Source organism: Chiloscyllium plagiosum, chromosome 12 (genome assembly GCF_004010195.1).
Source record: "Chiloscyllium plagiosum isolate BGI_BamShark_2017 chromosome 12, ASM401019v2, whole genome shotgun sequence".
NCBI lineage: Eukaryota > Metazoa > Chordata > Chondrichthyes > Orectolobiformes > Hemiscylliidae > Chiloscyllium > Chiloscyllium plagiosum.
Window position 1 is genome coordinate 85189202 of NC_057721.1, and position 14381 is coordinate 85203582.

Genomic DNA, 14381 nt, shown 5'->3' on the forward strand with positions numbered 1-14381 from the left:
GGGTGTCCCAGAGGTGTTCTCTGAAACGTTCCGCAAGTAGGCGGCCTGTCTCCCCAATATAGAGGAGGCCACATCCAGTGCAGCGGATGCAGTAAATGATGTGTGTGGAGGTGTGTGGTGAGTAATAGGACACAATGAGTAGTGGTGAAAGGCTGTCTGAGTGACTGGAGGGTGGTGTCCAGAGGTGTTCCACCAAAATCAGTACTGGGACCCTTAGTGTTTATTATGGACATAAACGGTATCGATGAAAATGTGGGGGGAACGTTAAACAAATTTGCAGATGACCCCAAGATTGGTGGGGTGTTCATAGTGAAGAAGAGGGTTCCAAGTCATAAGATATATTTAGAGTTAAAAAATGTGGTTCTGGAAAAACACAGCAGGCCAGGCAGCATCCGAGGAGCAGGAGAATCGATGTTTCGGGCATAAGCCCTTCTTCAGGAAGAAGGGCTTATGCCCAAAACGTCGATTCTCTTGCTCCTCGGATGCTGCCTGGCCTGCTGTGTTTTTCCAGCACCACATTTTTCAACTCTGGTCTCCAGCATCTGCAGTCCTCACTTTCTCCTATAAGATATATTTAGGTTGGTCAGATGGGCAGAGCAGTGGCAGATGATATTTAACCATGATAAGTGTGAGGTGATGCACTTTGGAAGAAGAAACAAGCTGAGGGAGTATTTAGTGAATGGCAGGACACTGGGCAACTTAGAGGAAAAGAGGGATCTGGGGGTAATTATTCACAGTTCACCGAAATTTGCAGAACAAGTGAATAGGATAGTTAAGGCATAGGAGAATCGAGGACCAGTGGTCTCAGAATTAAGGGCACCCACTTTCTGACTGAGGTAAGGAGGAATTTCTTATCTTCGGGAGTGGAGTTCTTTGGAATTCCTTGTCACAGAGAGTCCTTGTGTATATTTAAGGCTGAGATAGATTTTTGATCAGTCAGGAATCTAGAGTTACGGGCAAAAGGCAGAAAGGTGGATGTGAGGGATGTCAGATCAATCGTAATCCTGTTGAATAGTGGAGCAGCTTTAAGGAGCTGAATGGCCTAATCCTGTACCTTGTGAGCAAATAGTCTTATTCCACACCCAAACCAGTTACTGTACGGTTTTTGTTCTGACATCACCCTGCTTCTTTTACAAATACTTTACATCTGTTCTTGTTTCCTATTGTTCTCTATTCTTTTTTGAGTGGGAACTGATCCTCTGTTAAAAGTTGAGTCATAGAGATGAACAGCACAAAAACAGACCCTTTGGTCCAACTCGTCCATGCTGACCAGGTATCCTAACCTTCTCTTGTCCCACCTGCCAGCACCCGGCCCATATCCCTCCAAACCCTTCCTATTCATATACCCATCCAGATGCCATTTAAAAGTTGCAGTTGTACTAGCCTCCACCACTTCTCCTGGCAGCTCATTCCACACACGTACCACCCTCTGTGCCCCTTAGGCTTAGGGTGAGAGGTGAAAGATATAAAAGAGACCTATGCCGTCTAGTTTTGGACTCACCCACCCCAGGGAAAACACCTTGTCTATTTATCCTATCCATGCCCCTCCTGATTTTATAAACCACTATAAGGTCACCCCTCAGCCTCCAACACTCCAGAGAAAACAGCCCCAGCCTATTCAGCCTCTACATATAGCTCAAATCCTCCAATCCGGGCATCATCCTTGTGAATTGTTTTTGAACCCTTTCAAGTTTCACAACATCCTTCCGATAGGAAGGAGACCAGAATTGCACGCACTATTCCAAAAGTGGCCTAACCAATGTCCTGTACAGCCACAACATGACCTCCCAACTCCTGTACTCAATACTCTGACCAATAAAAGTAAGCATACCAAACACCTGTCTACCTGCGACTCCACTTTCAAGGAGCTATAAACCTGTACTCCAAGGTCTCTTTGTTCAGCAATACTCCTTCAGGCCTTACCATTAAGTGTATAAGTCCTGCTAAGATTTGCTTTTCCAAAATACAGCACCTCGCATTTATCTAAGATAAACTCCATCTGCCACTCCTCAGCCCATTGGCCCATCTGATCAAGATCCTGTTTTAATCCTAGGAAACCTTCTTTGCTATCCACTACACCTCCAATTTTGGTGTCATCTGCAAACTTAGTAACTATATCTCTTATGCTCACATCCAAATCATTTATATAAATGAAGAAAACAGTGGACCCAGCACCGATCCTTGTGGCACTCCACTGGTCACAGGACTCCAGTCTGAAAATCAACCCTCCACCACTACCCTCTGCCTTCTACCTTTGAGCCAGTTCTGTATCCAAGTGGCTAGTTCTCCCTGTATTCCGTGAGATCTAACCTTGCTAATCAGTCTCCCATGGGGAACTTTGTCAAATGCATTCCATATAGATCATATCTATCGCTCTGCCCTATCAATCCTCTTTGTTACCTCTTCAAAAAACTCAAGTTCATGAGACATGATTTCCCACCCACAATGCCATGCTGACTATCCCTAATCAGTCCCTGCCTTTACATGTACATCCTGTCCCTAAGGATTCCCTCCAACAGCTTGCTGACCACCGATGTCAGGCTCATTGGTCTATAGTTCCCTGGCTTGTCCTTACCACCCTTCTTAAACAGTGGCACCATGTTTGCCAACCTCCAGTCTTCCTGCACCTCACCTGTGACTATCGATCATACAAATATCTCAGTAAGAGGCCCAGCAATCACTTCTCTAAAGTACACCTGATCAGGTCCTGAGAATTTATCCACTTTTATGCATTTCAAGACATCCAGCACTTCCTCCTCTGGAGTATGGACATTTTTCAGGATGTCACCATTTATTTCCTCACATTCTGTATCTTCCATATCCTTTTCCAAAGTAAACCCTGATGCAAAATACTCATTTAGTATCTCCCCCATTTTCTGCGGCTCCACACAAAGGCCGCCTTGCTGATCTTTGAGGGGCCCTATTCTCTCCCTCGTTACCCTTTTGTACTTATTGTATTTGTAAAAACCCTTTAGATTCTCCTTAACTCTATTTGCCAAAGCTATCTCATGTCCCCTTTTTGCCCTCCTGACTTCTGTCTTAAGTATACTCTTACAGCCTTTATACTCTTCTAAGGATTCACTCGATCTATCCTGTCTATTATGCTTCTTTCTTTTTCTTAACCAAGCCCTCAATTTCTCTAGTTAACCACCATTCCTTATACCTACCAGCCTTTCCTTTCACCCTGACAGGAATATACTTTCTCTGGATTCTTGTTTTCTCATTTCTGAAGGCTTCCCATTTTCTAGCCGTCTCTTTACCTGTAAATATCTGCCCCCAATCAACTTTTGAAAGTTCTTGCCTAGTACCGTCAAAATTGGCCTTTCTCCAATTTAGAAATTCAACTTTTAGATCTGGTCTGTCCTTTTCCATCACTATTTTAAAACAAATAGAATTATGGTTGCTGGCCCCAAAGTGCTCCCCCACTGACACCTCAGTCACCTGCCCTACCTTATTACCCAAGAGTAGGTAAGTTTTGCACCTTCTCTAGTAGGTACATCTACATACTGAATCAGAAAATTGTCTTGTACGCACTCAACAAATTCCTCTCCATCTAAACCCTTAACTTTCCAAACATAGACTGGGCCTGCCATAGTGTTAAAATCCCCTACCATTATCACCCTATTATTACAGATGGCTGAGATCTCCTTACAAATTTGTTTCTCAGTTTCCCTCTGACTATTGGGGGGTCTATAATACAATCCCAATAAGGTGATCATCCCTTTCTTATTTCTCAGTGCCTAGATGTATTTCTGGGAACATCCTCCCTTATCACAGCTGTAATGCTATCCCTTATCAAAAATTCCACTCCCCCTCCTCTCTTGCCTCCCTTTCTGTCCTTCCTGTAGCATTTGTATCCTGGAAGATTAAGCTGCCAGTCCTGCCCATCCCTGACCATGTTTCTGTAATTGCTATGATATTCCAGTCCCATATTCCTAACCATGCCCTGAGTTCATCTGCCTTCCCTGTTAGGCCCCTTGCATTGAAATAAATGCAGTTTAATTTATCAGACCTACCTTGTTCTCTGCTTTGTCCCTGACTGTTTGACTTCTCTTCTCAACTGTACAGCACGGGCGGCATGGTTGCTCAGTGGTTAGCACTGCTGCCTCACAGCGCCAGGGTGCCAGGTTCAATTCCAGCCTTGGGTGACTGTGTGGAGTTTGCACATTCTCCCCGTGTCTGTGTAGGTTTCCTCTGAGTGCTCAGGTTTCCTCCCACAGTCCAAAGATGTGCAGGTCAGGTGAATTGGCCATGCTAAATTGCCCATAATGTTGGGTGCATTAGTCAGAGGTGGATGAGTTACTCTTCGGAGGGTCGCTATGGACTTGTTTGGCTGAAGGGACTGTTTCCACACTGTAGGGAATCTAATGTAATGTACCAGTCTCAGGTTGATCTCTTTCCTCACTATCTCTCTGCGTCCCAACCCCCACCTTAAATCCTCCTGAGCAGCTCTAGCAAATTTCCCTGCCAGTATATTAGTCCCCTTCCAATTTAGCTGCAATCCGCCCTTCTTGTACAGGTCACTTCTACCCCAGGAGAGATTTGAATGATCCAAAAATATGAATCCTTTCCCCCATACACCAGCTGCTCAGCCATGCATTAATCTACTCTATATGCTGTATGTGTGCTTTGTCTAGCTCATATGAAGGGTCCATGTCTTCCAACACGTACAGGTTGGACATTGGGTAGCTGAGCTGCCATCTATAATTGAGCCACACTTAAAACTACTCACTTATCTGTTTCTGTGTTGTGACCTCTCCCAAACAGGTTCCTCCAAGATCAGTTGAGAATTTCACTGTTTATTAATTTTTCCAGATGCACTGTGGTGTCAGTCTGTAGATTTGAGGTCCTGATTGATAATTTTCTACCTAGCTTCCTAATTTCTGACTACAGTACCACATCCCTCTTTCTACCAATGTGGACCATAACTTCTCTCTCTATTGAAGTACCCCTGTAAGAATGTTTGTGACATCCTTAACCCTGGTATCTGGGAGGCAACAAATTATTTACCATAGCTAGAGTCCCATCTATGGCTGCAGAAACGCCTGTTTGTTCCTGTGACTAATGTATGCCTGTCCCAGTGCTGCTCTTCCATTTTCCCTTCTGCAACTGGCCACTGCAGTCACCAGCATCCAGAATGGAAAACAATCAACTTGGGGACCTCCTGCACCATCTGACTGCTTCCTTTGGACTGCCTATTGGTTACCCATTCTTTAAATGCCTGCATGCTCTTTACTCTAAATCTGCCGCTGACATAATCCACTGCCTGTCAGCTGCATCGCAGTGTGACTCCATCCACCATTCAGGCTCCAAAGCCAAAAGCACTGATTTCTGCAGGCAGTGCCACTTGCTTTATGTGTGCTTTGTCTAGCTCATATGAAGTGTCCATGTCTTCCAACACGTACAGGTTGGACATTGGGTAGCTGAGCTGCCTTCTATAATTGAGCCACTGTGCTGCCTGTGGTTAGCATTGCTACCTCACAGCGCCAGGGACTCTGGTTCAATTCCACCCTTCAGTGATTGTCTGTTGGACTTTGCGTATTTTCCCTGTGTTTGCATGAGTTTCCTCCAGGGTTTCCAGTGTTCTCCCTCAGTCCAAAGATGTGCAGGTAGATTAGCTATGGGAAATTGTCCGTAGTGTCTGGGCATGTGCAGGTTAGATGAATTAGCCATGGGAAATGCAAGGATAGGGTGGGGGGCTAGGTGTTGGTGGGATACTCTTCAAAAGGCCTGCTTCCACATTGTAGGGATTCTGTGCTTCTATTCTATGATTCTGTTACTTAATCTAAAACCAGGCTAAACAGTCACAGTAATGTAGGCACAGACTAAATGAAGAAATTAGAGATGCATATAACAAGGGTCATGTTGTAATCATGGGGATTTCAATCACTGTATAGACTGTGTAAATCCAACTGGCAACAATATTGGAGGGAGTCAATTGCTAGAAATGACTGATAGTTTGCTACGGTAGTATACTGAGGTACCAACCACAGAACAGGCTATGTTCGATTCATTGTGTTTTCTCTTTCTGTTCCTTAGTAACCCTTGCTTCCCCAATACCCCGTCCGCCTTTGCTGTCTGCCCCCACCCTCCATACCCATAAACCCTCTCACCATCTCACCTGCATGCTCTCTGTCTGCCTCTCTGTAGTTGTCACTCCATTGTCTGTCTCTCACTTCCATGGAGATTATTTTTGAAATCTGTTCAGACCTCTCTCTGTCTCTCTCAGGAATGTTCTGGTGGAATCAGCCCGGATTGCTCGTGGTAAGATCCTGGATCTTGCGCAACTGAATGCCCAGGACCATGATGCTGTTATCCTCCCTGGAGGGTTTGGTGCAGCCAAGAATCTGTGAGTACAACCGTGTGAATGAGCGGGTGACAGGCAAGTGATGGGACCTGGCGACTACGGCTTACATTGGATTCAGTGAGGTCTGTGGGAGGGGAAAGGTGGGAGACACAAACTGCTCATTGCTTCAGACTCAGTTGAGCAGAAGATGGCTGATGTTAATCAGCTTGAGTGATAGAACCTTTACAGAAAAACAGGCGACAGGGAAATAGATCTAAACGGGTAGGATATACTGTAGTTGTAACGATAAATGCATGGCTGCAGGGTGACCAGGCATGGAAATTAAATATCCAGAGGTTTTCAGTTTTAGAAAACAGAAAAAAAAGGAAAGTGAGGTGGCAGTGCTGATTAAAATGGAAACTAATGGGAGTGCCGCACTGTCAGAGGGTCAGTACTGATGGAGTGCCGCACTGTCAGAGGGTCAGTACTGATGGAGTGCCGCACTGTCAGAGGGTCAGTACTGATGGAGTGCCGCACTGTCAGAGGGTCAGTACTGATGGAGTGCCGCACTGTCAGAGGGTCAGTACTGATGGAGTGCCGCACTGTCGGAGGGTCAGTACTGAGGGAGTGCCGCACTGTCGGGGGGTCAGTACTGAGGGAGTGCCGCACTGTCGGGGGGTCAGTACTGAGGGAGTGCCGCACTGTCGGGGGGTCAGTACTGAGGGAGTGCCGCACTGTCGGGGGGTCAGTACTGAGGGAGTGCCGCACTGTCGGGGGGTCAGTACTGAGGGAGTGCCGCACTGTCGGGGGGTCAGTACTGAGGGAGTGCCGCACTGTCGGGGGGTCAGTACTGAGGGAGTGCCGCACTGTCGGGGGGTCAGTACTGAGGGAGTGCCGCACTGTCGGGGGGTCAGTACTGAGGGAGTGCCGCACTGTCGGGGGGTCAGTACTGAGGGAGTGCCGCACTGTCGGGGGGTCAGTACTGAGGGAGTGCCGCACTGTCGGGGGGTCAGTACTGAGGGAGTGCCGCACTGTCGGGGGGTCAGTACTGAGGGAGTGCCGCACTGTCGGGGGGTCAGTACTGAGGGAGTGCCGCACTGTCGGAATATTGTAACCATCACAATGGAAGCACCAACAATTTAAATTCACAATGTGTATGCCAGTTGTGGCAGTGAGAATAACCTCTTATTTCTATTGCCTCTCAGCTCCACCTTTGCCAAGGATGGGAAGGACTGTAAAGTCATTCCTGATATTGAACGTGTCCTTAATGAGTTCCACAAGGCACGGAAGCCGATTGGGTAAGGATCACAGTGGTTGGTAATGTGAGGTGGCAGTGTGAGAGAGCTGGATTAACATCAGTAGAGATGCAATCAGTAAGACAGGCTGCTGTGGGGAGAGGGGTAACAGTGTGAGGGAGCTGGATGTTTGAATTTTGCTGTGTGTCCCTCAAACCCAGTCAGATATCGAGTTTAATATTGTTGTCCATTTGAGTGCAATAGTGTGGGTTTAATCTTAGTTCCAGTCTAACCCGGGTTAAAGGTGGGCATGAGTGCTCTGCTCCAGTTGTCATGGAGCTGCCCTTTCTCCCTCTGATGTTCCAGGTTGTGTTGCATCGCTCCTGTGCTGGCTGCTAAAGTCCTTCCCGGAGTAGAGGTCACTGTTGGTCATGAAGATGAGGAAGGTGGGAAATGGCCATATGCTGGAACAGCAGCTGCTATCAATGCAATGGGAGGCAAGCACACAGTTCATGATGTCAGCATATCCTTCACTGCAGCTTCCAGGCGCTCACAGATTGGTCAGGAGGAAAAAGGGCACTGGCCTTGGCGGGGGGGTGGGAGGTGGTTGTGGCTGGGTGTTGCGGGGCCGCGGGAGACTGGGTAGGGGGAATGGGGGGAGCGGAAGGAAGTTGGTTGCCTGGTGCTGGGTGCTATCCCTGGGCTTACTCATTTAGTTTCTTTAACGTGCTCTCCTTACTCTGCCCACGTGGATCTTCAGAATCAGGTTGTCACCACTCCGGCCTTTATGTGTGAAACTAAACTACATCACATCTTCGACGGGATAGGTGAGATGGTGCAACAAGTCCTGAAGCTCACAGGGAAATGAGGCCATCGTTCACAATCAGTGTGTGTCGGTGTGTAAGGGTTAGAGTGGTGAGGGCGTGCAAGGGGTTGTATGTGTGTCTGGGAATGGACAGTGTGTGTCTGGCTAGGGAAGAGTGTGGCAAAGTCTCTGCGTCTGACTGGTGTTTGTGTGATCATTCATATCTGATGGAATTTCCATGTGAAAACATTAGGGACACTTTTACAAGTTGATCTGTCATCGAAAGCACATGATTGGACAGCTTGTAAATCACTCATACGCATGTGTGTGATAGGTCAGTGTTACTGCATGAATGTTGCTATGCTGATTACCTAGCAATAGATCACTGAGTCGCTTCAGTTTGTGGAAACCATCAGTCGAGGTTGAGTTTCAGAGTTTGTGATTCCAGTTTTATTAAATCTGATCATGTAAATCTGAATCTGCTGAATTCATTAAGTCCATGTGAGTCTGGCTGTTCCCAGCGGGAACCTGGGAATCTCAGGAGAGGAGGGAAGGAGGTCTGCTGGTGGGGTTGGGAGGGGCGATTTCTTCAGGTGTCTGGGATTCCCAGGCACAGCAGGGTTGTCCATGTTCAGGAACATGATACAGCCTCATCCTGAGCTTATCATACAGGGTTCCCCAGATGGGTTGCAAACATCAGCTGACTCCCAGATTCCACATCCCACACTCATTTACCAGGGCAAGGCAATGTCAGTTTGACAATTCTATCCTCCCCATTTCCCCTTTCACTCCCAACCAGGCGAAGGGTGGATTCTTTCTTGTTTGAGATGGCTATAGTCTGGCATTTGTGTGATAAAAATGTTACTCGCCATTTGTCAGCCTAAGCCCGGATATTGTCCAGATCTTGTTGCATCTGAACATGGACTGCTTCAGTGTCAGAGGAGTATCAAATGCTGAACACTGTGCAATCATTAGTGAGCATCCCCACTTATGATCTTATAATGGAGGGAAGGTCATTGATGAAGCAGCTGAAGATGGTTGGGCCTAGGTCACTACCCTGAGAGACTCCTGCAGGGATGTCCTGGAGCTGAGTTGACTGACCTCCAACAACCATGACCATCTTGTCAGGTATGACTCCAGCCACCGGAGAGTTTGCCCCCTGATTTCCCGTTGATTCCAGTTTTGCTAGGACTCTGTGATACCAAACAGATGATAGGATTAGGGTTAAAATTAGCCCTAATCCTGATCCTATCGCAGCCTTGATGTGAAGGGCTGTCCCTCTCCCCTCCCCTCTGGAATTCAGCTCTTTTGTCCAGGTTTAAACCAAGGCTGGAATGAGGCCAGATTCTTGTTATGTAAGTGCCATTTGATGATCCCTTTGTTTTGCTGATGAGCTACACTCCTCCTCAGTTATCTGGCCTTGACCTTTCTCTGGCTGCAGTTCCCTTCTTGTCAAAACACAATTGTGAAAGATAAACAGAGCACAGCCAAAAGAATTTCTAGAAGCATAACACTCGTCCACGGACCCCTTCAACAAGCATGGAGGCCTTGACCGAATACACCAGCCAGGGCAATGAGCAGCAGGAACAGAGCCAAATAAATTCCAGAAGACACAGTATAGCAGGGCTTCACAGGCAGCTCCAAAGCGCTGAAGATGTCACAGGGGACAAAACGTCTGAAAATCAACTCCCCAGCTTGGTGAACATAATACTGTGGGTGTGCAATTATATCATACTTTTCACATTCACCACCAACCTACTCCACTCAGTCTCTTTAGCTCTCTATCTCTCATCTCCTCATCTTCACCCTCGTCTGTTCACATACTGACCTATCTGGCAGATGAAAATTCACACTTTGAGGCAATATCTGTTGAGCAGGATCCATTCATCTCAGTGGAAGTGATTGGAAAGCTCCAATTGGTAGCCCTAAAGCCTTGCACTATTTTGCAGAACAATAAGCCATAGGCCGCTGAACTGATCTTAGAATATAACATTAGTTAGGCCCCAGCTGGAGTACGGTGTGCAGTTCTGCTCCCCGCACTAGAGGAAGGATGGGGTTGTACTGGAGGGGGTGCAGAGGAGATTCACCAGGACGTTGCTTGGGCTGGGGGAAGTGATTCACTTATGAAAAGAGGTTGAAAAGGCAGAGATTACTTCTGTTAGAGCAGAGAAGGCTGATTGAGATGTACAGAACTCGGGTATAGGGTAGCTAAGGAAAGAAGTTTTGCCTTAGTTGAGAGGTCACTAACAAGGGGGTGCAGTTTTAATACAAAGAGCAGGAGGTTTAGAGAGGATTTGAATTTTTTTTCCCACGCAGCGATATGTGTTTATCTGGAACTCTGAAAGCGTAGTGGAGACAGGAGCCCTCGATATTTAAGAACTGTCTAGATGAGAACATGAAATGTGAAAGCATACAGGGCTATGGGCCCCATGGTAGGGAATGGAATTAGAATAGATGATCAGTGCAGAAATAGTGGGCTGGAGGGCCTCTGTGTGGGCTATAAAACTCTGACTCAATGACTTAAGATTCAAAATGATCTAACACATCTTGAAGGCCTTCATGGTGAAGATCATCTTGAAATGAGTGTGAATGTGAGATCAATTAAATATCTGCTCAGCAATTTCTACTGCTCGCAAGATCAACGTGAAAGACGAGACAGGAGCTGGGAAAGAAGGAAGTAATCAAGAGCCCTGAGAAACCAAGTCTGTGCATCTGTGTATGGGACCTCCATAAAGTCTTGAGATCTCACCATCCCATGCCATGGGTTGAAGGAATTTTGACAGAGCTTACTTCTCAATTGAAGTGTTATGGGGTGAAAATGGGATTCTGATGTTGTGACAGGGGATCGGCCATGATTGCATTGAATCGTACCATTGCAGAAATTTGTCTTTAATAAAAATCGAGAATAGAAAGTTAGTCTAGTGATGACCATGTTATTAGCACTGTCTATTGTAAAAGGCCAGCTGGCTCACCAATGTCATTCCAAGAAGGAAATCTATATGTGACCGCAGACCCACTGCCCATGTGGCTGAGTCTTCACTGGGTAATAGGAATGACCAATAAATGATAAAAAGAGAAAGAATTACAGGTGCTGTAAATCAGAAACAAAAATAGAAATTGCTGGAAAAGCTCAACAGGTCTGGCAGCATTCTGTGGAGAGAAATCAGATTTAATGTTTCTGGTCTAGTGACCCTTCCTCAGAATCAATAAATGATCGTTTGCCCAGTAACGCTCACATTCCCATGAACAAATAAAGAAATCCAACAGTGATCTTGCCTTATTTATCATCAGAACGTAAATGTCTATGGAAACATCTATGCACATCTCTGAAACTTCTGTCCACTCTAATGGCCCGTTCACTGTCTGCATTCTAATGCCCTTACCCACTCTGATGTTCCTCTGCTCCTGACCATTCTGATGTCACTGTCCACTGTTAATAGCCCGGTCTGTCCTTTGATGCCTTATCCATTACCTTCAGTGATAGAGTCATATAGAATGGAAACAGACCCTTCAGTCCTTTTTCCAGTATTTGCCCCCTCTAAACTCTTAGAAGGCATCTGGATAGGTTTATGAAATAAAGTGTTGTATTTGTACTGGCTTCCATCATTTCCACTGGCACCTCTTTCCATACCCCCATCCTCCTCTGCATGAAAAACTTGAGGGGTAAGCCCTTTTTAAATCTTTCCCCTTTTACATTAAACCTATGCCCTTTAGTTTTGAATTCCCCTACCCTAGGAAAAAGACTTTGGTTATTACCCTATCCATGCTCCTCATGATTTTATAAACCTCTATGAGGTAATCCCTCAGCCTCTGACGTACCAGGGACAAAACACCTATTCAACCTCTCCCTGCACCTTCTCAAGTTTAACAACATCCTTCCTGTAGAAGGCTGACCAGAATTGTGTGCAGTATTTTATTTATGACCCCACCAATGTCCTGTACAGCTGTAGTATGATGTCCCAACTCGTCTACTCAGTGTTCTGACTGATGAAGGCAAGTGTACGAAATGCCTTCCTCACTACCCTGTCCATCTCTGACTCCACTTTCAAGGAACTATGCATCTGCACCCCTTGGTCTTTTTGTTCTGCAACACTGCCCAGAATCTTACCATTAAGTGTATAAGTCCTGCCCTGGTTTGCCTTACCAAAATGTAGCACCTCACTTTTATCTAAATAAAACTCCATCTGCCAGTCCTTGGCCAGTTGGTCCATCTGATCAAGGTTCTGTAGTATTCTGAGATAATATTCTTCACTCCCTATGGACCATCTATTTCACACTTTCATGCTCCTGTTCACTGCCTCTGTCCATTCTCTGATGCCCTTGACCACAATTTGATACCCTGTCCCCTGTGCCCAGTTCACTCTGTAATGCCTCTGTTCTTGTCCACTGCCATCAGTCACACACTAGTGTTGTCCACTGTCCCACCCACTCTCTGATGACCCTGTACACTGCACTGGTCAGCACTCTGCCCGTATGTATGCTGGAATGCAGTCTCCCCGTTGAATGGAGCAATTAATATTTCCAACCTTAATTTTGTTTTATCTCAAACAATGACCTCAAATAATAACACTAAGCTTAATGTTTCAGTTAACATTTCCTCATTACTAATTTCTCTGCTATTTGGAGCCATGCACTTAATGGTAAGGTCCTAGGGAGTGTTGCTGAACAAAGAGACCTTGGAGTGCAGGTTCATAGCTCCTTGAAAGTGGAGTCGCAGGTAGATTGGATAGTGAAGAAAGCGTTTGGTATGCTTTCCTTTATTGGTCAGAGTATTGAGTACAGGACATTGGTTCGGCCACTTTTGGAATATTGTGTATAATTCTGGTCTTCCTGCTATTGGAAAGATGTTGTGAAACTTGAAAGGATTCAGAAAAGATTTATAGGGATGTTGCCAGGGTTGCAGGGTTTGAGCTATAGGGAGAGGCTGAACAGGCTGGTGCTGTTTTCCCTGGACTGTCAGATGCTGAGGGGTGACCTTATAGAGGTTTATAAAACCATGAGGGGCATGGAGTGGATAAATAGACAAAGTCTCTTCTCTGGGGTGGGGGAGTCCAGAACTAGAGGGCATAAGTTTAGGGTGAAGGGGAAAAGATTTAAAAGACACGTAAGGGGCAACTTTTTCAGGAAGAGGGTGGTACGTGTATGGAATGAGCTACCAGAGGAAGTGGTGGAGGATGGTACAATTGCAACATTTAAAAGGCATCTGGATGGGTTTATGAATAGGGATATGGGCTGGGTGCTGGCAGGTCGGACTAGATTGGGTTGGGATATCTGGTTCGCATGGATGAGTTGGACCGAAGGGTCTCTGTTTCCATTCTGTACATCTCTATGACTCTGTCCCTCGTTATTGTTTGCTCCCAATCTCTGAGAGCTAAACAAATTACTAATATGAACTCAACAGGAATTAGGAGCAAAAGTAGGTCATTCAGCCCCTCAACCCTGCTCATAAAGTCATGGCTGACTCCACGTTGCTGGCTTTCCCCAGTACATTACAGCAGTGGTTATATTGTAAACAGTACTTCATTTATTGTACAATGCTTCAAGACATCAGCTTGAAACGATCCGTGTCAAGATTAGAGTGGTGCTGGAAAGGCACAGCAAGTCAGGCAGCATCCGAGGAACAGGAAAACTGACGTTTCGGGCAGGAGCCCTTCATTGGGAAACAGACGTGTTAACCTCTCACTGCAGCTACATGATGACATGTTCAACCCACCTACAGCTCGCTTTCCATCTTGGTGCCTGATGTGGAGAGTAACTTTCCTGAAGAAGGTCCACCATCAGGTAATTTTAGAACATAGAACGTACAGTACAGGCCCTTCGGCCCACAATCTAAGACCAACCTAACCGACACACCCTTCAATTTACTGCCATCCATGTGATTGTGTAGTAGTTGCTTAAATGTCCCTAATGTCTCTGGCTCTACTACCTCTGCTAGTAGTAGAGTTTGGATCCAATCCATAGTCAACTTTGGATCCAATTTGACACATTACCCTGTATCCCATGGGCTTTTACCTTTTTGACCCGTGTACCATGTGGGACCTTGTTAATTGCCTTA

The 14381-nt window shown here is 46.1% G+C and overlaps 1 protein-coding gene across 1 annotated transcript in view; it reads left to right on the plus strand.

Annotated features, from left to right (window-relative positions):
* Positions 1 to 8804, plus strand: part of gatd3 (glutamine amidotransferase class 1 domain containing 3) — a 9826-nt gene extending 1022 nt beyond the window's left edge. Inside the window, exons 2-5 of the mRNA XM_043701627.1 lie at positions 6230 to 6349; positions 7492 to 7584; positions 7888 to 8044; positions 8261 to 8804. Coding sequence (XP_043557562.1) covers positions 6230 to 6349; positions 7492 to 7584; positions 7888 to 8044; positions 8261 to 8389 — 499 coding nt within the window. The 3' untranslated portion in view covers positions 8390 to 8804. The remainder of the gene's footprint in view (positions 1 to 6229; positions 6350 to 7491; positions 7585 to 7887; positions 8045 to 8260) is intronic.
* The last annotated feature ends 5577 nt before the right edge of the window (positions 8805 to 14381 follow it).